This window comes from Lygodium microphyllum, chromosome 19, assembly GCF_053477565.2.
Source record: "Lygodium microphyllum isolate KBCC chromosome 19, Lygodium_microphyllum_v1.1.10, whole genome shotgun sequence".
Classification (NCBI taxonomy): Eukaryota; Viridiplantae; Streptophyta; class Polypodiopsida; order Schizaeales; family Lygodiaceae; genus Lygodium; species Lygodium microphyllum.
The window spans coordinates 75975309-75999829 of NC_141153.1; the positions used below are offsets into that span (position 1 = coordinate 75975309).

General features: G+C 44.2%; 1 protein-coding gene across 7 annotated transcripts in view; it reads right to left on the bottom strand.

Moving 5' to 3' along the window:
- LOC148020048 (uncharacterized) overlaps window positions 1-24521 on the bottom strand; it is a 147724-nt gene that overhangs the window by 62807 nt on the left and 60396 nt on the right. For 4 of the 7 annotated variants that reach the window (XR_015694985.1, XR_015694984.1, XM_087700885.1 and 1 more), the window contains one exon: window positions 16710-17419. The exons of 2 other annotated variants lie outside the window; for them this stretch is intronic. Coding sequence is in view for 2 of the 5 variants with exons in the window: in XM_087700885.1 (XP_087557011.1) it covers window positions 17382-17419 (38 nt within the window). In the remaining 3 variants the exon portion in view is untranslated. Of the gene's footprint in view, window positions 1-16709; window positions 17420-24521 lie in introns of those variants that run through there. One more of the 7 variants, XM_087700881.1, reaches the window with a different exon arrangement.

The window sequence follows — 24521 nt, forward strand, 5'->3', positions numbered from 1 at the left end:
AGAGGCACCAAGGGATCCCATCCTTCACGCACAGGAGGTGCGCTCACGAGAAGCCCTCGTTGGCCTAGAGGACAAGCGCTCGGAGTTCTCATTCCGCACCTCAATAGCCTTTTGGGCGTGGAAGGGGGACACGATGTGCAAGGAGTTTTTCCAAGCACATCATCCCCGTACCTTAGGAGAGCAAATACGTAACCTTTGGGATTAGTATGGGAGGATTCGCTCTAGCCCAGATGAGGTGATGGAGATTGCCACCGACTACTAGAGACGCCTTTTTTAGTAGGAGACAACCTCAGCCACAGGACAATGATGTAGACAACAGGTCTAGGATCACATCCCGTCCCTCCTCAACACAGAGGAGATGGGACGCTCCCTCCTAGACCCCTTCACAGAGAAGGAATTGGAGGCGGCTTTCCATACACAGGACGGGCAGAAATGCCCAGGAGAGGATGGCCTTTCTAAGGCCTTCTTCACTACCTACTCGGAGGTGATGAAGAACTCCTTACTGTTGGCCATCCAGGAGATTTTCAGCTCAGGATGGATGCCAAGGAGTCTATCGCCATGTCTTATCAGTATCCTCCCCAAAGGGGAAGATCGGTTGGAGCTATCCCAGTGGAGACCAATCACCCTCTTGTCAGTGGCCTTAAGGACACTGGCAAAGATTATTGGTAGACTACTCCCCCTTGTGCTTCCAGACATCATTCAGGACACACATACAGGCTTTGTCCAGAATAGGAGCATTCTAGACAGTCTTCACCTTCTTTGAGGCGACAGAGTAGGCCCAGCACAGTGGTCAAGGATTGGCGGTACTACTCCTGGATTTCGAGAAAGCCTATGATAAGGTTGACTGGGACTTCTTAGAGGGCACCATTCTGAGGTTGAGCTTCCCCCAAGCATGGATCCGCGGAGTCTTTGCACTTTACAGATCAGCTACCAACAAGGTTCTCATAGGTGACAAGCGAGGGAAGGAGTTTTGGCTGGAGAGATCGGTCCAAGGCAGGGCTGCCCTCTAGCCCCGTATCTGTTCCTACTCTTTGCAGAGGCGATGTGTCACTTCCTCAGGTCACATGTGAGCAGGTTACGTAGCCTCCGACTTCCAATGAGAGAGGAGATGGAGCTGTTAGACTCGGAGTATACAGATGATACACCACTCTACATAGAGGATGATGAGTTGATGTTGGAGAGAGTGAGACTAGCTCTCGAGGTATTTTACACTACAACGGAAGTGAAAATCAACTGGCGAAAGTCGCTTGGTTTCCTTACGGACCCGAACTCTAGCACAGAGTGCTGCGTCTACTTGGGATTTAGATGGGTGTGCAGAGGGCAAACCATCCGTTACCTAGGGCTCCAAGTGGGACTCGACATCACTCCTGCCCAACAATTTCTTTCAATCCTCGACTCTATTTAGAGGAAGTTGACCTACTGGAGCAGGCCAAGCCCTAGTGGTTAACCAAGTCTTCCTAGCGACGTCTTGCTACATCGCCTCGTGTTGGTGCTTCTCCTCGTCCTGTGTAGTTCACCTTCACTGCCTAGTATGGAATTTCCTCTGGGCTGAATCTTACGATTCCAGAGACTCCCAGGCCAAGGTGGCGAGGGCAACCATCATCCAACAGAGAGAGGGCTTGGGATAATAGACCCAGAGTATCATAGTCTGGCCCTTTTGGGCAAGCTAGTAGTCTGCGGTCTCACACCAGGAGGGTCTCCAGGAGTGTAGACCGAGACTTGGCGGTGATTGGAGGCTGTCCTTGAGATGGATCTTTACGACGGCCCACATCATGTCCCCATCCTCCTTCCTACGCAGCCTACTTTGTGTTCCTACGCAGCCTACTTTGTGTGTGGTAGGGCCTCCGTAAGGCCCTAATTTAGAGTCCCCCCAAGATACTAGGAGGAGATAGACCGCCAGCCAGTGATCTAGAACCCCGAGGTCAAAGATCGGGATGGGTTACAGATTGGCGAGCGCCCCCAAATCCAATGGGCTGGTCTGGGCTGGCTCATGCCATCAGGACATGGCGAGAGATGTACAAGATGGTGGACCAGGAGGTGTTGCAGCAGGCATCAGGTTGCCAAAGAGGAGTTGAGTTGAGGAGAAGGGAGATTGACGCAACAATACCTAAAGAGTGGCTTGACCCCCCGATACGAGAGCTGATAGAGCCCGATGAGGTATGGATTGCTAGGTTTTTACCAACACGTATTCCCCTACAAGTGGCAGGTAGAGTGGGCGGTGCAAGGGGGGGGCGTTTGGTCCTTGACAGAGGGCAATAAGATGAGGAGATAGTTGTCCTTCCATGGAGGAGAATTTGGGTGGTTGGCCTTCAAGGGAAGACATGGCGGCTGGACCCTTACATGTATTCCCCTACAAGTGGCAGGTAGAGTGGGCAGTGCAAGAGGGGGGGCGTTTGGTCCTTGACAGAGGGCAACAAGATGAGGAGATAGTTGTCCTTCCATGGAGGAGAATTTGGGTGGTTGGCCTTCAAGGAAAGACATGGCAGTTGGACCCTTACATGTTCTGGGAGGAGTTCCGGGAGTGGCGCCTTTGGATATGGGAGGACAGGCCACTTAATGAGCTGGAGTGGGACCCGAGAGAGTGGCTATGGCTGGCCATTGCAGTCACCAAGCCACCAAGGTTCCTGGAGTATACAACCAAGATTGGCAGACATGTACTAATGCAGGAGGACATGGACTCGACGTTGTCGCGTAGCAGGTACTAGCCGCGGAGCACAACATCACGGATGCTTTCCGGTGGACTTTCTAGCGCCGCCTATGAGACAACTGGAGGCTGAGAAGGGTATCGTATTTCTTATGGTTGTTGGCACATGGAGGCCTGGCGGTGGGGAGTTGGTTAGCCCAGATGCAGAAGGATGGAGATTGTAAACGTTGCATACAACTGTTTTTGGAAACTCCAAAGCATTGCCTTTGGTCGTGTGAGGTGGCGCAGCTTGTGTGGAGAGGAGCATCCTCCATTCTTCGTTGTATAGCACCCAACCTTGGATGTATCTCATGGGGAGCTTTCTACTGACAGGCAGTTAGCCAAGGCCATCACCTTCTATATGAGGCTGGGATGCAAGACACAATCTTCATTATTAAGGTTGGGTCATGCATAGTGGTCCGCTTGGAGGCTCAATCCATCTGCAAGGTACTAGAGCCCACAGCAGACCGCTCTAAGGTATAGAAGATCGTAGGGAGTCTTACTGGATGGCACATCTGGAAAGCGCGGTGTCATGAAGTTTTTGGCGGGGAGAGACTTTCAGTACATGCGACTTTGACAAAGCTCTGGACCTCCATCATCCACTCCCTCCGCGGCCGATGGAACCAGGTGCACGGCAAGTCTCGTGCTCGTCAAGAGCTCCGTTTTCATTTCATGCACACTTGGGGTGGCCACGATCTGTTCTTCATGACGCAGGCAAGCAGCCCCAAATGGCAATACACCCCCCCTCCATAGCTTATTGTCCCCATCCCGCCTAGACCGCCCTGAGAGACTTGTATACTTAATATATCTGTGACTGCATCAGTTGCAGCTAGTCTGTTGAGCATGAGCACTTCTTTGTATTCAGGTCTTTTCTGAAGTAATATAACTAGCCACACTTTACTTGCAAAAAAAAGTCATATTGAAGTAGTAAGCAATAGAAAAGAATGGACGCCTTGCTATGAATTGTGGCAACACAATCAAATCACACCTAATGTCACTTCACACTACAGCCCTAATCTTTCAACCACTCATTATGCAAAAGAAAATAATGCTGCACAAACAAAAGTCATGGGTCTTATCGTCTAAAATAGAGAAATGAGTCATCTTCCAAATGTCAATATGAGAAAGTACTATAGTGACTATAAAGTACTTTTAAGTACTTTTACAAAAGGCTTACTCAATATGAGAAAATACTGCAGTGACTATAAAGTACTTTTACAAAAACCACTTGTGGCAAGCAGAATAAAAGTACTTTCTACAATACATTTGTTATTCTCATATATCTATGATTGCTTATAATAGTCCATTGTTGTTATAGACTTATCTTGTGTCAAAGCTTGCTCCCCCATCACATGGTATCAAAGCATATCATTTCTTGACATGATGTCAGAGCTCCTAGGTTGAAAGGGCCTAGTTTGAGCAAACTTGAGTGAGAGATACATTCTCCATTTATCACAATATCACTTATTTGTAGCTGAAAATGGCACCAAGCCCACACAATCTTCACTCAGAGGGACCTGAAAAGCTCAATGGCGCTAATTATGCAACATGTAAGGTGAAGATGGAGTCCCTACTATCCTTCCAAGAATGTTGATAGATGGTTTCCATGGAGAGACCAAGTGCAAAAAGTGATACTCAAGAGGAATCGGACAAATGGGACAAGAAGGCCATGTTTGCAATCCACATGATGAAGCTAAGTGTAAAGGATAATATGCTTAGCCATCTAATGGATGTTAAGACTCCCAAGAAACGATAAGGATGCTTGGAAATTGGTAATAGATTTCTTTGAAAGTGGTGACAAATTCCTTAGAAAGTGGTTCTGCAGACTACTTGAAACCTCTTTCAAGTGTTCTCAAATCCACTTGAAAGTGCTTCAAAGTGCTTTGCTAAGTACTTTAAGGTGATACAAAAGGCTTGTTCAATATGAGAAATTACTTTACAATACCTGTATAGTACTCTTACAAAAACCACTTGAACCACTTGGCAAGTAAAATAAAAGTACTTTCTACAATACATTTGTTATTCTCATATATTTGTGATTGCTCATTTTAGTCGATTGTTGTTAAACTCTTGTCTTGTGTCAAAGCTTGCTCTCCCATCCCATGGTATCAAAGCATACCATCAACTTTCACATTGTATCAAAGCATACCATTTCTTGGCATGATATTGGAGCTCCTAGGTTGAAAGTGTCTATTTTGAGATCTTGAGTGAGAGATATAATCTCCATTTATCACAATATCAGTTGTTTGCAGCTAAAAATTGCATCAAGTCTACACAAACTTAGCTTGGAGGGAGCTGAAAAGCTGAATAGCACTAATTATGCAACATGAAAAGTGAAGATGGAGTCCCTACTATTCTTCCAAGAATGTTGGGAGATGGTTTCCATGGAGAGACCAACTGCAAAAAGTCATACTCGAGAAGTTGGACAAATGGGACAAGAAGGCCATATTTGCAATCCACATGATGAAGCTAAGTGTAAAGGATAACATACTTAGCATCTAATGGATGTGAAGAACCCCGAGAAATAATGGGACATATTGAAGAACATATGTGACTCTAAGAGCACCTCAAGGCAAGTGGCTTTGAGAGCTGAACTAAGCAACACTAGGAGGAACCAAGGAGAGGATGCTACAAGCTTCATCAAGAGGGTGAAGGATCTACATCAACAACCAGTGGCTGTTGGAGACAAAATCATAAACAATGACCTCTCTATAAACATCATTAATGAATTGAGAGATGGATATGAGGGCTTGCTCCAAGGCCTCATTATTTGGAGGGAGAAGCCATCCCTTGATGATATAGAACAAATCTTTAGAGATGAAGATCGAAGGAAAGCAGCCATGAGGACCATACATGATGTAGGAAGAGGAGCACCTCCAAACAACAATGACAGAGCTCTCTTTACATCAAGAAGAAGAGGAAGAGCCAACAAACAAAGAGGATGAAGTGAGTGATGCGCTGCGGAGATGCAATGTCCGGCGATGAAATGTCAGGTAAAGAGCAAACACGTGAGCAACAGCAGCGAGTGAGAGCGAGAGATGCAAGATGTTCTTGGGTACAATTGGAGTGTACACCACTTTAGGTTTTTAGATAGATATATATGAAAGTACAAGTGTGCTAAGGGTGCGTTCACACCCGTGCACATATAAAAGGCACGATGGCCCTTTATTCCCAACAACCTCCCACCTAAAGGCAATGTGCCTTAAGAGGAGAAAAGAATCAGCTAAGTCTAAGTATGTACAAAGCTGAAATACATATATCTATCCAACTCCCATCATCTGTCGGCAATGAGCAAACCGCTCTGCTGGAAGACCCTTCGTGAGAAGATCTGCAGGATTATCATCTGTATGCACTTTGACAAGCTCAATGCTCTTACTGTCAAGTACATCTCTGATGAAGTGATACTTCACCTGTATGTGCTTCGTCTTTGCATGAAAGACGGGATTCCGTGCTAGCATGATAGCACTCTGACTATCACAATGAAGAACGGGTAACTCTGTAATGCCAAGATCTCCCACCAGACGTGAAAGCCATAAAGCCTCCTTGCATGCCTCAGTAGCAGCCACATACTCTGCCTCTGTAGTAGACAATGCAACACACTTCTGTAGCCTGGAGATCCAAGAGACTGCTCCTCCTGTGAAGGTAAACACATACCCAGAAGTGGACTTTCTACAGTCCGCATGACCAGTATAGTCTGCATCCGTAAAGCCAACGACAGATGCCTTCTGCTTTCCAAAGCAGATGCACAAATCACTTGTGCCTTTGAGGTATCTCATAATACCGTTCACTGCTTTCCAATGCTTTTTGCCAGGGTTTGCCATATATCTGCTAACCACTCCCACTGCAAAGGCAATGTCAGGACGTGTAGCAACCATAGCATACATCAAGCTGCCAACAGCTGAAGCATATGGAATCTTGGCCATTTCAGCCTTCTCATCATCAGATGTAGGGCTGTCCTCTGCACTGAGTTTCACATATGGAGGCAATGGAACACCAATTGGTTTCCCCCCCTCCATATTGAAACGCTGCAAAACCTTAGAGACATACTCCTGTTGAGATAGAAAGAGTAATCCTTTGGACCTATCTCTGAGTATTCGCATGCCAAGAATGTGATTTGCATCACCAAGATCCTTCATGTCAAAGCTGTCATGAAGACTTTGCTTCAACGAATCCAAGGCATGAGTATCCCTGCCAGCAATCAGCATGTCATCAACATACAGAACCAAGATAATCAGGCTGCCATCTGCGGCCTTCTTGGTGTACAAGCAGTGATCCACTTGACTTCTTTGAAAACCTTGAGACTGCATAAATGTATCAAACTTATGATACCATTCTCTTGATGCTTGCTTCAGCCCATACAAACTCCGTTTGAGCTTACATACCATCTTCTCTTTGCCTTTAGCCACAAACCCTTCAGGCTGCTGCATATATATGTCTTCATGCAGATCACCATGTAAAAATGCAGTCTTTACATCCATCTGTATGAGCTCCATATCTTCAGCTGCAACCAAGCCCAAAATGGTTCTCAATGTAGTCATTTTGACTACATGAGAGAAGATCTCATCAAAATCAACTCCATGTTCCTGCTTGTACCCCTTAGCAACCAATCTGGCTTTGTACTTTGGCGAGGAACCAGAAGTGACCTTCATCTTATAAACCCATTTGCATGGAAGCGTTTTCTGCCCTTTAGGCAACTGCACCAAGTCCCAAGTGCCGTTTTTCTCAAGAGTTTCCATCTCTGACATCATGGCTTTATACCATTTCTTGCTGTCCTGCCTGTCCATTGCTTCCTTGAAGCATGACGGCTCACCACAGCCAGTGATCATGACATAATCAGCCACATTATTTGCACCAGGAACGAATCTGTCGGGCTGTCTAGTAGCCCTAGACGATCTCCTAACCCAATGATCATTGTTTGCTGGCTGTTCAGCCTGCATATTATCATTTATAGCTTGCTGTCCTGGCATTTCAGCCTGCAAATCAACATTAACAGCTTGCTGTCCTGGCTGTTCCTGCACATTTAGTGGCTCATCATTATGGGCAATGGCTGGTTGATCATTTCCAGCATCATTTTCTGCATTCGCAGGTTCATTTACAGCAGGTATTTGCTGCTGTACAGCGGGCACATTTTGCTGTCCAAAAGGTACTTCTTCCCGGAATACAACCCTACGAACCTCCTCAGTCTTTTCGGGCTGTTTATGCATGCGACCTTCCCGGAAGATAACATCATTGCTGCGCACTGATTTCCTTTTCACGGGATCCCACAATCTATACCCCATTTCACCCTCGTCACCATATCCTAGGAATATGCATTTACAGGACTTTGGCTCAAGTTTGCTGCGGTCTTCCTTACGAATGTGCACAAAAGCCTCGCAGCCAAACACTCGTAAATGAGCATAAGAAGGTGGCTTGCCCGACCACGCTTCCTGAGGGACTCCCCCCCCCCAAAGACATGTTTGGTGACCGATTGATCAAGTGAACGGCTGTCATAACAGCCTCTGCCCAAAAACCATGGGGTAATGCAGCATGAGACAGCATAGTACGGACTTTATCCTGTATAGTCCTGTTCATACGCTCTGCAACTCCATTCTGGGGTGGATTATGAGGGGCAGTGAGCTCCCTTTTTATCCCTTTGCTGTCACAAAATGCCTGAAAGGCCTTGGACACATATTCCCCACCATTGTCAGAGCGAAGACACTTAAGTGTCTTATCAGTCTGATTTTCAACCAATGCCAAGAAGTTTTTAAACTTGTCAAGTACTTCATCCTTGCTACGAATGGGGTAAACCCATACCTTCCGTGTAGCATCATCGACAAAGGTGACAAAGTACTTCTTCCCCCCCAAAGACAATCCTGGCATCTGACATACATCTGAATGTACTAACTCTAGAGGTGAAGATTTCAAAGAAAGAGATTTCTTATGAGATGTCTGCGCATGCTTACCATAGACACAATGATCACAATGCTCAAAATCAGCATAACGGAGACAAGGCAAGTACCCCAAACGAGAAAGAACTTTCACTCCTGTTTGACTCATGTGTCCTAACCGGCCATGCCACAAAGAAACACTTGGCTGCTCGGTTACTGCGACAACATGGTCACGCACACTAGATACATGAAGAGGATACAGAGTATCACTCTTTGAACCCCTGGCAATGACTCTAGATCCTGTACTGATCTTCCATTTTCCATTGCCAAATGTGGTATGATAACCATCATCATCTAGCTGCCCAGTACTGATTAAGCTCTTCTTGAGCTCAGGTACATGACGAACATTCTGAAGAGTAAAGACAGAACCATGCTGAAACTGAAGCTGCACACTGCCAATGCCTGCAATATCACATGCTGAGTTGTCCCCGAGATGAACAACACCATGTCGACCGCCTGTATAATCGGAAAACCAATCTCTGTAAGGGGTGACATGAAAGGAGGCACCCGAATCTAAAATCCAGGTATGCATGTCATCAGCCGAATCGGCAACCAATGCATGGGCATCAAAACATGAAGACACGAAGAGTACATCGTTCCCACTGTCACTGTCCTGAGTGACTACATTCACCTCTTCGATCTTGACGCTGCTCTTCTTGGGCTGGCTCTCTTTCTTCTCTTCCTTGCTGTCCTCTGTCTTCTTGCCTTTCCCTTTCTCTTTCTTCCACTTGTAACAGTCACGTTTAAAGTGACCCTTCTTGCCACAGTGGTGGCATTCCACATTCTTGCCGCAAGACATGCTGCGACCCTTGCCATCAGATTTTCCCTTCTGCTGTGATCTGGATCTGCCCCTGGTATGCAAGGCACTAGACGACTTACTTGATGCATTATTTTGCCTATTTATCTCTTCCATAAGCAAAGAGCTTTCCACGTCAGAATACATAAGCATAGCATTCGAGTTACTCAAGGCAGTCCTGAATGTATCCCAACTCTCTGGTAGAGTGCAAAGCAGAAAGGTAGCTTTAAACTCGTCATCAATGACAAACTTCAAAGCAACCAGCTGGCTGAAAATTGAGTTGAATTCACTCAGATGATTTGACATAGCAGTTCCTTCTTTCATCCGCAAATCCATAAGCTTTTTTAGCCAATACACCTTACTAGCTGCACTCTTCTGAGCATACAATTCCTCCAGTCTAGTCCAAATGGCATAGGCAGTGTCCAAACCCTCTATGTTAAACAGCAGAGCATCAGAGACAGATAGCTCAATGGTCGAGCGTGCAAGCTCGTTCAACTCATCCCAGTCATCTTGTTCCACATCTGCGGGCTTTACCCCTTTGGCCTTGATCGGCTTAGCCTGCTTCTTCTGCAACAGGATATTGTAGCATTGCTTTTGCCACACTGCAAAATTATGTGCACCCTCAAGTTTCTTGATGTGCATAAGATGGCTGCTATCGCTGCTGCCAGCCATGATTTTCAGTCCAAAATATGACCACAAATTCAGCAAATGCAGGCCCAAACTGTCAAACAAGTGACCAAGGTACAAACAAGTACCAACCAGCAATAATTACCAGTTAAAAGCAGAAATTTCAGATCTGCAAATCAATTTTCAGAAGCACCAAATGTTGTGCTACAGCACTCCACAACTGATGACAGCTGTTCCAAGGACAAATACATCACATTACATGAGAAGTCCCAAATTTTAGCTGCAATTTCTGCTGTACATGCACCCACGGGCATAAAATTTGACCCGCACGGTCAAAAGCCCCAAAGTTTTGTGCTCAAAACATCAACCATACATCTGCACTGTCTCTGACATGCATAGAGTAGACCAATTTTGCCAAAATGAAGCAATTTCAGCAAAACCCCCAAATTTTTCAAGTGTCGGGCGTCCAAATTGCATGAAATTAAACCCGCATGTACATAAAATGACCAATTTGCGCACAAATTTTGCTCAAACAGCAAAAGCCCCAAATTGCACGGGGTCCAATGTGCATCAATGTCAAGAAATTGGGTCAATTTCAGCCCAATTTTAACATGTACATGAAAAGCTCCAAATTTCGGAGGCAAAATGTCACAAATTCCTGCAATTTCTGAGACAGAATCTCACTGTGTGTCTTGCTCGTGTCAAATCCGGACAAATCCCCAAATTTGTGGCTCAAATCTGCCCAAAACACAGAACTGTGCTTACACGCGCGAACTCCCGTCAGTGGGCAAAGGGGGCAGCTTGCAGTAAACCTTTGAAAATTAAAAAAATTTTGCAAGAGAAATTTGACGAAAACTGTCCCGTAACGTGACGACTGCTGCGTTTTGACCTGCCGCCAGCGTTTTGACCTGCCGCCAGCTGCACGTGGCCTGGAAAGTCACGAACTGACCTGGCGTGACCTGCGTGACCAGCGCCTGTGCAAAACACGTCACTTCTGACCTGCGCCTGAGCTGCATGCTGCCTGGAACTGCACGCCTGACTGCACACTGTCCAAGAACAGTGACGAGCTGACCAGAAAATGACTGACTGACCTGCACGCAACCTGGGAAATGTCGCCTGGCTGAAAAACGTGACCTGTGGACTGCGAGAAGCATGAACACCTTAACCGAAGCTCTGCACGGACTGCGAGAAGCGCGAACACCTTAGTCGAAGCTCTGATACCAGTTTGAAGTGAGTGATGCGCTGCGGAGATGCAATGTCCGGCGATGAAATGTCAGGTAAAGAGCAAACACGTGAGCAACAGCAGCGAGTGAGAGCGAGAGATGCAAGATGTTCTTGGGTACAATTGGAGTGTGTACCACTTTAGGTTTTTAGATAGATATATATGAAAGTACAAGTGTGCTAAGGGTGCGTTCACACCCGTGCACATATAAAAGGCACGATGGCCCTTTATTCCCAACAGAGGAAGAGGAAGACATCAGCCCAACAACAATCAAGGTCAGCAACCTTATGAAAGTAATCCATCATTTTATGGTAGAGAAAGTCCTTCCTCAAGAGGTAGAGGAAGAGGAAGAGGTAGAAGCAACTTTTATTCCATGCAATGTTTTAAATGCTCAAGGTATGGGCATCTTGTTAAGGAATGCAGGAGCAACGAAGCTGATTGGAAAGGAAAATCAGCCAACTACATGTATGGAGAAGATGGAGAAGGAAGCTCGCAATGCTTCCAAGATAATACTTCGTTGTTATCTCCCAACATTCTTGGAACAATAGTAGGGACTCCATCTTCACCTTTCATGTTGCATAATTAGTGCTATTTAGCTTTTCAGCTCTCTCGAAGTGAAATTTGTGTAGGCTTGGTGCTATTTTCAGCTGCAATAATGTGATATTGTGATAAATGAAAATTGTATTTGTCACTCAAGATCCCAAAACTAGGCACTGTCAACCTACGAGCTCTGATATCATGTCAAGAAATGGTATGCTCTGGTACCATGTGAAAATTGTTGGTATGCTTTGATACTATGTGATGGGGGAGCAAGCTTTGACACAAAACATGTAATATTTCCACGCAATAAAAATTAGTTGGTTAGTTCGAAAGTTAGTCAGTCAATTAACAAGTTAGTAAGTTTACCAACTAAAGACTAACTAATGTTAATAATTAATGATTTTATTTAAAATATATACATATTTTTTTAAAAACGAGTCATAAATCCGATAATTTTCTCGGATTGACAAGGACCGTAGCCACCCTTCACGGAAGTTACAATGTGAACGAGACTTATGAGCCATATTAATCACTAGTATTAATGTGTATAGTTTGGATGGTCCAAAAATATTAGATTTTTGGATTAAAAACTAGTATATTTTAGATATTATCCTAAAAAGATAGAACTAGATGTCATTTAAAAGAAAAGACAAGTGATATTTTAGTCAGTTTTGGAGATTTTATAAAAAGAAAAATGATAAAGAGAGATTGACAAAATCTCGTGCGCCATTATCGCAATCTACAAGCAGTAGACAACACTTTGAACAGGGAGAGAAAGAATGAGTGATCTGAAAGCTTTTTAACCAAGTGTCTCGGCATTTTATCCCCCTTTTGGAGCCAATGGAACCATCAGATTTATGAGTTAAGCATCAGATCACTGAGTTTTCCAAGAGTCCCTCCACCAAGAACTCTTGTTCTCAGCTACATCCCCTCCTCTCTAATTCATTATAAATATGAGGCATGGGGAGGCACAAGAGAGCATAAGGAGTCCTCGAGAGGCTGCAAGAGAGAGGTAGAGAGAAGGATAGAGAGAAGGATACCCCTCCAAGGGATTGTGAGAGAGCTTGAGAGAGAGAGAGAGAGAGAGAGAGAGAGAGAGAAGAGTTACCTCAAGAGGCTGCACAATTCTCTCTATCTAGATCCTCAACTTAACCATCTTCTCTTACGCTCTCCCATCTCGAATCTATTCCGCCTTCTTAATCTCTTGAGTCTACTTGCGGACGAGAGCCTCCAAGCGAAGAATGTCGCATACGGATGGCAATCCTACAACCAGCAACGAAGCTTCGGGCGAAGACATCACTGTCAATCTAACAACAGTTCCGATCGTAAGTAATGTATTTCTAAATTGATAGATGCTTGCTTTGATTCTCGCATGAGATACATTAGGCTCCATACTATGATATACGAGAATAGGTCATGGGAAGGGATATGCCTCTTCTCACATATTCGAAAGATGGAGTTTGCAAAATGCATGTATCAAGGAAAGTTAATTACACTTAGTTGCGTATAGCTTATTCGTTGATAGAGCAATCGATCAGGGATTATGAATAGCATAATCGTAAAAAGAATAACATTAGAAATTGTACATACAAGTATTAAGTAAATTTTGCTTGGAATCACTCTTTGATCCCAAGGGGGAGAGTGAATATGAGATGAAATTATTATCGCGTTTATTCTTGTATTGTTTGGGAAAAATGCAATTAGTTTTATTGGTTGACTGAACAACATCCTAAATGTTTTTTTTACAATCAACTGATCCTTGTATTGTGATTTGGATAAATATTCCAAGTCCTTGTGTTCGATGGTAAATGCATGGCACTACGTCTGTAATGACAAGTTTCCATGGAAAATAAAGGAATCTTTTCTAAAAGATGATATTACGACTGATTGCCTTAATTATGCTTGATTGTTAATTGGATTAATTAAGCAATGATATTTTGCACGAGTAAATCATCTCCAAGATCGCACCGTGGATTACCCTGAGAGGACACTGCTCGATTCATGGACCGAAGGTCGAGTGGTGAAAAGGCCAACCACGGAAGTTGCGTCTCTCTCCTAGGTTGCTTGGGGTCAATGGAGCTTTGGATACCCCTTGCCTAGACCAAAACGGAATTGTAGACTGCGTGAGCCCAACGTCTGGCGGCGTTGGAAGATTCTATTCTAGATAAAGGATGGAAATTTTGGTGCCATGTGATTTGGACCGGGTACTTCTATTGGACAGAAGGGATACATAATTCTCCTGTATGGACAGAAGACAGATTAACTTGAAGATAAGTTAAGGAACTTGTTTCTCAAAAGGACTACTTATTTTGTTTTTGTGTCTGTGCTGCAAATCACGCGAACGAACCTTGTGCCCTAAAAGACTTAATTAATGAAGTTGATTTTAAATGTCGCGCATAAATGTAGTAGGACCTAATTAGAAAACTAAAGCTATCAAGGGAAGCGGATGGACGAAATCCCCAACAGGTCCATCCTACAAGACAGGATGGTCCCAGAGAACTGAGAGGCTTCTCACAAGGATTTATCGCCATTCGACTTAAGGTATTCTTAAGTTAGAACCCGATTCATGCCGTTTTAGGGAACCGGAATGGGACTGTACCCTTCGGACAGAGAGGTTGAGCGCGCATCCCTCTCGTTTCCCATTCTCTTTGAACCAAGTGCGGTATGGATTTGCTTCGGATTGGGTATCTCTACATAAAGTAGAATGTCCAAAACCCAACGCTAGAATGCTGTTAGGAGACCTTGGCCCTAGGAACCCAGATTTCAGGGCGATCCTAGTGGGTTCGGCCGCGGACAATCTGTTGCGAGGCGGACTCGAGAAAACCCAGGCAACAAACCCCGTGCTATTCCATGGGAGTGTTAGGCGGCGTCGCTTAGACTCGTCTTCCGATGGACCACTAAAAGCGTGCTGTGACAGCCGATAGGTGGGCACATTACAAAACAAGAGTATAACAACAATGGACTAATACGAGCAATCACAGACATATGAGAACAACAAATGTATGGTAGAAAATACTTTTATTCCCCTTGAAAATTGGTTACAAATTTCTTGAAAAGTGGTTCAGATTGCTTAGAAAGTGGTTTCTACACACCACTTGGTAGATAACCAGATCCACTTGAAAGTGGATTGGAGTGCTTTGCTAAGTACTCTAAGGTGATACAAAAGGCTTGCTCAATATGAGAAAGTACTACAGTGACTGTAAAATACTTTTAAGTACTTTTACAAAAACCACTTGGCAAGCAAAATAAAAGTACTTTCTACAATACATTTTTTAATTCTCATATGTCTATGATTGCTCATATTAGTCCCTTGTTATACTCTTGTCTTGTATTGAAGCTTGCTCCCCCATCAAATGGTATCAAAGCATACCATCAATTTTCAAAAAGACACCCCACTCAAATATTGAAACAGGCTACTATCACGGCATGCCTCAATGGCGCTTGTGGGGTTGACAATCAATTGAGGAGTAGAAATGTTGCCAAGGCTTTGGGGCTACACTGATGGAATGTCATTGCCACCAATTCCCAGCTTCATCATGATGGCAAAAATGGTTTATTTCCCTTGGAGGTCTGTCACCGTCAAGTGCATCAAATAAGCAGCATCACAAGCAAAATCAAGGAAATTGTATTTGAGTTTTGGTCAGTCAGACCAAAAGATGTAGTGAGAAAAAGGATAGACATGAGTGCCCATGTCATGCAACGATTGCATCTACTGGATTTCCCTCAGGTATGACATCTCAATGAAGCACATGCTTTTCTATATGAACTACTGCTTTCATCTAGGCTGCTAGTGCTGAAGTGAATTTCAAAGTGCATTACAACGCCTCAACATGCTTGATTAGTGCTGTCAAGTGCATGTCAGTCATTCACAATGCATCAAAGTGCTTCTAACTGCTTGGCAATGCTTGGAAGTGATTGGTAGTGCTTATAAAAGCTAGGAAGTGCTTGGTAATCCTTGGAAGTGATTGGGCGTACTTGACAATCCTCCCTAGAGCTTGGAAGTGCTTGACAACATGCCGAAACTGCTTAACTGAGCTTGATAGTGCTTGCAATGTGGTAGAAAAGGTGCTTGGATGTACTAGAACGTGCTTGAAATTTGTTATTGATGACAAAATTGCTGTAATTGAAGTGCTTGGCAGTGCCTGACACTACTTGCTTGGTAGCACTTCCAAGTAATTAGCAGTGCTTGGTGTTGCTTGGCAGTGCTTCATAGTGCTTGGTAGTGCCTCAGACTGCTTGGCAGTGCTTCCAAGTGATTAGAAGTGCCTGGTAGTGCTTGCAGTTCCTCCTAGTGCTTGGCAATGCTTGGAAATGCTGTTAATGACGTTCTCTGAAGTGCATTTAGTATGTACATGTGAAGAGGTTGTACCGATTCTAAATGCATTGTTTTGTGTCTCAGAGGGACTTTTAAATGCAGTTCCAGGCACCACATCCTAATATAAAGATCAGCCTCAGATGCTTTGAGAGTCTGAAGCCATACTTTGTGCCAAAGCTGAGGGACCACAATACTTGCCTCAGACTGCTTGGTAATGCACAGTGCTTCCAAGTGCTTGGCAATGCTTGGCAGTGCTTCACTGTGCTTTCAAGTGCTTGGCAATGCTTGGCGGTGCTTCCAAGTGTTTGGCATGGCTTGGCAGTGCTTAATGTTGCTTGAAAGTGCTTGGAAGAGCTTGGACGAGACTCTTCATCAGATGCATTAGGCCTAAACATATTCTTGAACTTAAATGAAGAAGGCAGTTGCACCTTCTTTCAAGCCATCTACATTAAATAACATAATTCGATATTAGAATACTAATCGTTATAGAAACTCCTCTTTTTTTTTTGAAAAGTACACTCCATTCAGATAAAAGATAACCCCAAAGCAAGACATTAAAGTAACATCTATGTAGTACCATTCTTGAGTAAAAGCTTCATTTACATTAATTAACTCTACCAAGAAAGAGAGACAACCTTTGCATTGAAATAAGAATCTGTGAGGTTTAACTTTCATGAATATCTCAAGGGGCTACATGTTAGTGATTTGGTCATCCCCTGGAAAGGCATTCATCAGAGATGGGTTGTGTACATGCATTTCCTATCAGACACACGTTTGAGAGCAGTTTTGTCAGAGTTGTGTGTCGTCATCAGGCTGGTTGTGCCACGTGGCAGTGTTTACAGCCATCACATTTATGGCAGGAGTGCCACATGGCAGCACTGGGCAGATTCACTTGTGCTGGAGCAGTCGGTGCATTTATTGCACATGCCACATGTCATTTTCAGGCAGTCGGCCTGATTTCTGCCCAGTCAGCCATCATTTATGGGCCGATCTGATGCTGATTTATGGGCTATATATTCCAGCCCACCACACATACTTTGACACAGATCTGATTGCAGATTTCAGGGTTGAGATCATGCAGATTGCAGCAGACTTCAAGGTGAACAGCAGGGTGACATCATCAAGGTGGAGATACACAAAAATATGCATTGCGCCCATGTACATATCTGCATTCTTTATTCAGCATTCATCATTTGCAGATCTTCAGTGTTCTCTTTTTTTTCATGAAGATAATTGAATTAAGTAGTAAATATTTACATCAGACCATCAGGTCAGCATTCTCTCTGTATCTCATACTTTCTCTTATTTTCTGTTACATCAGACCATCAGGTTATCAGAGAAACTCTCTCTCTCTCTCTCTCTCTCTCTCTCTCTCTCTCTCTCTCTGTGTTTACATTCTGTTGCATCAAACCATCAGGTCCTCAAAGAAAGTGACGAAAGACTATTAGGACTATGTCACAAAGAGAAAATCACACTGCTGGTGTCGAGCAAACAATGGCCAGCCAGTGGGCAGCAATGTCAGGAAGAACCAGGTCAGCTGATATCATAGAAGAAATCTGCCATGGCACTAAACCTCAAATACAAGCCACATGACCATGGATGCCCGAGACCAAATCAAAAAGAAAGGTATTCCGAGTTCGCCAAATATGCCACAAGGCAGTCCATCTAAGGAACTGGAACACACAGGAATAATCAAAATGTAAAGAAGGCACGGAGGGCAGCTTTCCCATAATCCATGACCGGGCTGTTATCCAGAGCCGAGTCGCCGAGAGTCAAACGCGAGAAATAAAACACCAGATCTATCGCGCTACTGGACAAGAGGCAAAAAGACAAAGCAATGTTTCATCACATGTAATGCAAAATATACAACGACCAGCAGAGATCTTTCGGGCACGCAGCACCTCTCTAGTTGGAAGACCACCAATCAGCAGTCTCCACAAGAAGATTTTCCCCTGATAGGAAACCTTAGACTTCCAAAGCTGAAGGAATCTTTCCTACCACTTCTTTTTGCCGTCCCTAATATGCCATAATTTATTCACCTTTGTAGTGACCCATCTCTTGGCCTCCACCGTCTGATGGTATATCTAGTTAGCAGACCTCTTCTCAAAATCATCCAGAATCACAAACTTCCAGTCACACCATGGATACAATGGCTGCAACACTGGTAAAGGAGAGAACCTCTGAAGTGTGATCTATATGGATGACCAGATATCACAATATCCACGGGGTACCCGAAAGTGTTGATGAATACGCCAAAAAGAGTAAAGACGGGACTGCCCAGGAATAACACCATCAAAAAATGTCTGCAACCCCAAACGAGCCATCCGATCAAACTTGAGTCTATGCAAATCTTTGTCCGGCCAATCCAACAACCTGGAGGAGGCTAAGACCTCTCCTTGCAATGAATTCGCCTCCTTGTGAATCTCAAGAGGGCGCCAAACTGAAAAACGTAAGATCTCCTGCCAAGATGCAATCTAATGAGAAAGAAGAAAAGACTAGGTGGTCTTAATTGGCCTCGAGGAGTTGAGCACATACCACTAGGAGGCACAAATAACCGTATTACCATGAGAGATGCCAATCTTTTCAATGAAAAATTTTGCAATGTTCGACCAAGGATGGCTCTGTACACATAATGCCTGCAAAAGGGCCAACCTTAAGGCTTTCATATGCAAATTAACATCCAATAGGGCTGCTCCTTCCATTCGTTTAGGCATAGTCACATGCTACCACGAAATCCAAACCTGACCCAACCAATTCCCCTTCTATTTCCACAATGTAAACCTAATAGGCTGAACAAGTTCCAAAAGGGACTTCTTAGTCTAGGGAAGGAGTGGCAAAAAGAACGATATCGTACTGATCATAATACTTTGAGCAACTTTCAGTCTGACATGTAAAGGCTAGCCTTGAGATTTCCAGTACATGAACCTTTCATGAATCCAAGAGGCCATCCAATCCAGTAAGGCCCGGGGTGCTACCTCCAACCCAATAGGATATCCCAAGTGTCTCGTTATATTTCCCTTTGGGATCACAATTCCATGCCAGCCCAAGGCCTGCAGATCAGACTTCATCCAAGAGAGAAGTATAGATTTCTGTGTATTAATATGAAGACCAGATGCCAAAGCAAAAAGATTCCATGCCACCATTGCCCAATTAACATTAGTGCGATCAGCCTTAAGGAACATAAAAGAATCGTCTACCAAAGATCGACCCACAAGTTGAGTACCACTGGGAAGAGTCAAGCCAACTATCTCACCTTGATCAGCCAACTTGTCCAACAATGAGAGCATCGGGTGAGTGACCAAAGCAAACAGCAAAGGGCTGACAAGGTAGCCTTGCCTAAGAGATCGAGATAAGGCAATTTCTCCTCCATTAAGAGCAAACGAGCTACAGCTCCCTGACCAATAGTGTCAACAAGAGAAACCATGCGAGGGCCAAATCCCATTGTAGACAATAATTGCCGCAAAAAAGGCCAGCTAACATGATCAAATGCCTTCTCAATATCAAGCTAAAGCATTACTACTTGTTGTCCTGAAGCTTTAGCATAGTCAATTTCTAGTTGAACATTCAAGATGTTATGCATGATATTCCGTACCTTTAATGAAACCATATTGACGTGGATGAACCAGGTGCGGAAAAACTTTCTGCAATCTGTTCACAATGATTTTGGAGAAGATTTTATATAACGAACCCATAACGGAAATAGGTATCCATTGTTTCAAAGAGGTGGGGAAGGGAACCTTGGGCAACAACTGAATGACAGCAATCTTCGAGTCGAATGGCATGGTACCAAAGTTCCACACTTGCTGGCACACGCGAGTCAATGGGTCTTTAAGCTAGTGCACATTAGCTAAAAACAGCTCATTAGGAAGCCCATCCCAGCCAAGGCTTTTCCTTCGAGGTAGATGGGATAGCACTTCTTCCACTTCATCTTCTGAAATATCTACCTCCATTAAGTCCACCCATTCTGGTTTGACCTGGTTGCTTACCAACTCGCAAATATAGCGGCGAGCAGAGAGGACAACATCAGAAGAATTCTCTTGCGGACCCAACAAGGACTTATAAAAGTCGACACACATACGAATGATGGAGGCCGGATCCGTCACCATAACACCATGTTTATCCATTAAGCGCATAATATTGTCCCTAGCATATTTTTGGTGCAGGCGAGCAAAGAATTGATGGGATTGGCAGTTATTATCGTATAAAGCTTCTGCTTTGGCCAACAATTTGTATTTTGCATATTCCTGTTCTTGAAGAGAATGAGCCCTGCCTTTCAACCATTCAATGCATGTGATCAATTCATCATTAGAATCCCCTAATTGACTTAAAGACAAGGAGTGGACTAATAAAGATTGGGCATTTTGCAATTCAGCTCGTAAAGAGGAAGCCTGCTAAATACCATACTGATTGGATAATTGTCGAGCATTGTCCCTAAAAACAGCCCATGCATCCCTCCCTCCAGATAGGACCTTCAAGCTAAAGGAAGCGATCAGTTGCTGAACATATTCCAAAAACCGATTCTGCTGCAGAAAAGATTGATTAAAACGGAGTGGCAACCCGAGTAAGAAGAGCCTTAAATACACGAACAGATCTATGGGTCATTTCCAAGACCAAAGGGTAGTGATCTGATAAGACATGCTGTCGTTCCACCCACATGTCAATAACTGCAGGAAGAAAGGAATCACTCTGACAAATATATATCCGATCCAGTCTGGCCCAGGTGTTAGTATGTTGCAAAGATCGATAGGTATAACCAAATTGTGATGGATACATCCAAGACCACATGTCTTACTTCAAAGATCCAACTGCAAGGGCATCCCAAGCCTGTCGCTCAAGACCATCCATAACTGAGTGCAGAGAAGTAGCCTAATCCTCAAATAGACATGAATTAAAGTTGCCCATAACAAAACCTTGGCGAGCCATGGAAAGGCAGTGCAGGTCATCATAAAGTTAACGACGCTCGCCCACCAACCACAAAACCTCTCCCTCATAAAGTATCTCCAAAATTACAAATCGACCTCGAGGGTCTTGAGAAACCAACGATGGCTGCTGCAAACAAGATTTGACAGCCAACATAACTCCAGATTTATATGGAGCTCAACCACTGAAAAAAACAACATAATCCTTATAAACATAGGAGGATCCAGCCAAAGCATGCTGTTTATGATCCACCGCACAAAATACATCCCACTTTCCAGCAAACACAACTTTCCATAACCAATACTGCTTGCTATGCGAAGAGATACCTTTCACATTCCACAAAGCAATTCTCATAATAAATCGGAAATGAGAAAACTATCAAACCACTGCTTTTCCTTTTCCTTTTACATCTACAACTTTGGCTGCCTGGAATCTTTCCATCTCGCTTCAGATTACATCTATAAGGTCTGCCCTTTGCAAACCAGCAATCGGAGCACGAGAAGAAAACTCTTGTTGTTGTGAACGAAAAACATCCCTAGGCACAAGCCTCCCCTGCATATCAAAGCGCAAAGCAGAATTGGAATTCCTTTTATCATCCCTGATCGGAGCACGTGAAGATTAAGGGTTCACGTAAAACCCCCTACCTCTACGTTGAAAGGTCTGAGTGATAGGGTGTGGCAATGGGTGGGCAAGAGCCGAACGAGAAGCTTGTCATACATTACGTCTAACCACTGATACCCAAGAATCTTCCCAAGAAGACACATTCCGATCAACCGGAAGGGAATTATGCTCAAGGCCCACTTGAGGAACCTCCTTTTTACTCTCTCTCTCTCTCTGTGTGTTCACTCTATCTCTCAATTTTGGTCATACGCTTCTACACCGCTACAATCTGACATGGTATCAAAGCAGCAAAGGACTATGACTAAGTGAGAACCTAGCTGAAGATGGGATTTCGTCGTGACACAAGGCTGTGTTTCAACATTCAAGGGTGAGCGGGAGGGCTACGCATTGGAACAAGGCTGAGGTGAGCGTGAGTGTGAGGGAAAAAACAAAGTCAGCTGCTGATTTTTGTTGTTCAAGGAGGAAGGCTGCATTTTGAGCCTTCAATTGCAAAATTTACATTTTCGTCACGTTCAGCAAGTGAAGGAGTAGAACAAGCAGAGAAGAGCCCTAGCACGTTGCATTTTCACAGTTAGAGGGGGCTGCTTTTGTGTTTCTGCAAGCATTTAAGGAGAAGATGTCTTCTAAGGACGATATGGAGTTTCAAGCAATTATGGATCGGAAGGTGCCCATCCTATAGGCTCTTCCATCAGATCAAAATCTTGATGGTAAAAACTACCACATCTAGCATGTTATGATGCTTAGAGACAAGTGTGAAGTGGCTTCAAAGAAACAGGTATTTTTGGGCTATAGCTTGAAATCCCAAGGCTACGTTAAGTGGGATGTCTATACGATTCGAGACGTTCTGTTCATGGAGGTTCTAGCTTCAGAGGGGGGTAAGGAGTATCCTATACTTGGAGATCCCAAAGATAGTTGGACACCAGAGACTGTTCCCTTGGAGCCAATGCCTCTTGGAGATGCTTCTTCTTCGGATGAGGATCCTACTTCACTGCCTACTACTCCGCTTAAGCCACCACCGATGGATGTACTAGAGACTTCGGTAAATGGAGCATGACGTAGAGTGATCTGGCCTCCTTCTCACTAGGCACGCGATACACTCCGCAATGCAAGGATTGAGGGGGTCCTTGAGAAGTGGTAGCCACGTTCTCAGAGGAACTAGGGACATTCCACCGAGCTTGTTTGTTCTAACTATTATCTGATGACCCATCTTATGCAAGATAGAGAGCCCACCTCCGTGCAGGAGGCTTCGCAGTCTAATCATTGGCCGAAAGCGATAGAGCACGAGTTGGAGGATATTGAGAGGAATGACACTTGGTACCTTGTGCCCCGTCCCCCTCATAAGAAGGTTATTGGCATCAAATGGGTCTTCAAGACCAAGTACCACAGTGATGGCACTCTAGAGCAGTAAGAAGCAGCCCACAGTTGCCCTCTCTTTGACTGAGGCCAAGTATCGGGCCGCGTCTTCTACCACATGCGAGACAATGTGGTTTCAGAGGTTGTTGGAGGAGCTTGGCTATCCTGAGACAAGTCTTGCTACTCTTCAATGTGGCAATGAGAGTTGCATTGCCTTGGCACAGAACCCCATGTTCCATGCTACAACGAAGCATATAGAAATACAGTACCATTTCATTCAGGAGAAGCTTCTGGATGAGACCATTGATATGGTGTATTACAAGAGGCAAGATAATCTTGCAGACTTGTTTAACGAAGGTGCTTCCTCACACTTTACTTCAATAGCATTCCAAATCCCTCATCCTCATGCCGCATCCAGGACCTAAGTGGGGGTGTTAGCGATTTGGTCATCTTCTGGACAGGCCATCAAAGATGGGCTATGTACATGCATTTCCTGTCAGACAATCATTCGAGGGCAGTTTTGTCAGAGTTGTGTGTCCTGATTAGGCTTGTTGTGCCACACGGCAGTGTTTACAACCATCACATTTATGGCAGGAGTGCCATGTGGCAGGCTGCAGCACTGGGCAGATTCGCTTGTGGTGGAGCAGTCGTTGCATTTATTGCACATGCCATGTGTCATTTTCAGGCAGACGGCCTGATTTCTACCCAATCAGCCATCATTTATGGGCCGACCTAACACTGATTTATGGGCTATATATTCCAGCCCACCACACACACTTTGACACAAATCTGATCGCAGATTTCAGGGTTGAGATTGTGCAGATTGCAGCAGACTTGAAGGTGTACAGCAGGGGAACATCATCGAGGTGGAGATATACAGACATACGCATTGCACCCGTGTACATATCTGCATTCTTTATTCAGCATTCATCATTTGCAGATCTTTTGTGTTCTTCTGTCTCTTTCTTTCTCTCTCTTCTCTCTATCTTGACTCTATCTCTCAATTTTGGTCATATGCTTCTGCACTGCTGCACTCTGACCCTACATTCTTTTCCATCAAAACATCCTAGAGCTCAACCATTTACCCCTTTGAACAAACACGAACAAACAACCAAGAACATGTACTCTCAAGTGAAAATCGTCTTCCAAAATACTAACAGCATGTACTTTCAAGTGAAAACTCAGAACATATAAACCTGAACTGGCATCAGTAAATTTGGACTGACAGTAGCTCCTTTCTACTATCAGTTCAGTGCAAATCTGACAGAAGCAAATCTGCTTTAAATTAGTGGCCTCCCCCATTTATGTTTACTAACTCCTTTCTTAAGGATTAGACATTTAGTCAGAGGTTGAAAGAAAAGTGGATTGAAAGTACTACTGGCATAGCAGATACCTTTGGGAGAATAAAGGCACATATTGCAGTAATCACTGAAAACCCCAAGCAACATGGTCATGCTTGAGCTAAAGCTAGGAGAAGAGATTTTGATTTGGCCAAATGTTAAGCATCCATGTTGGCT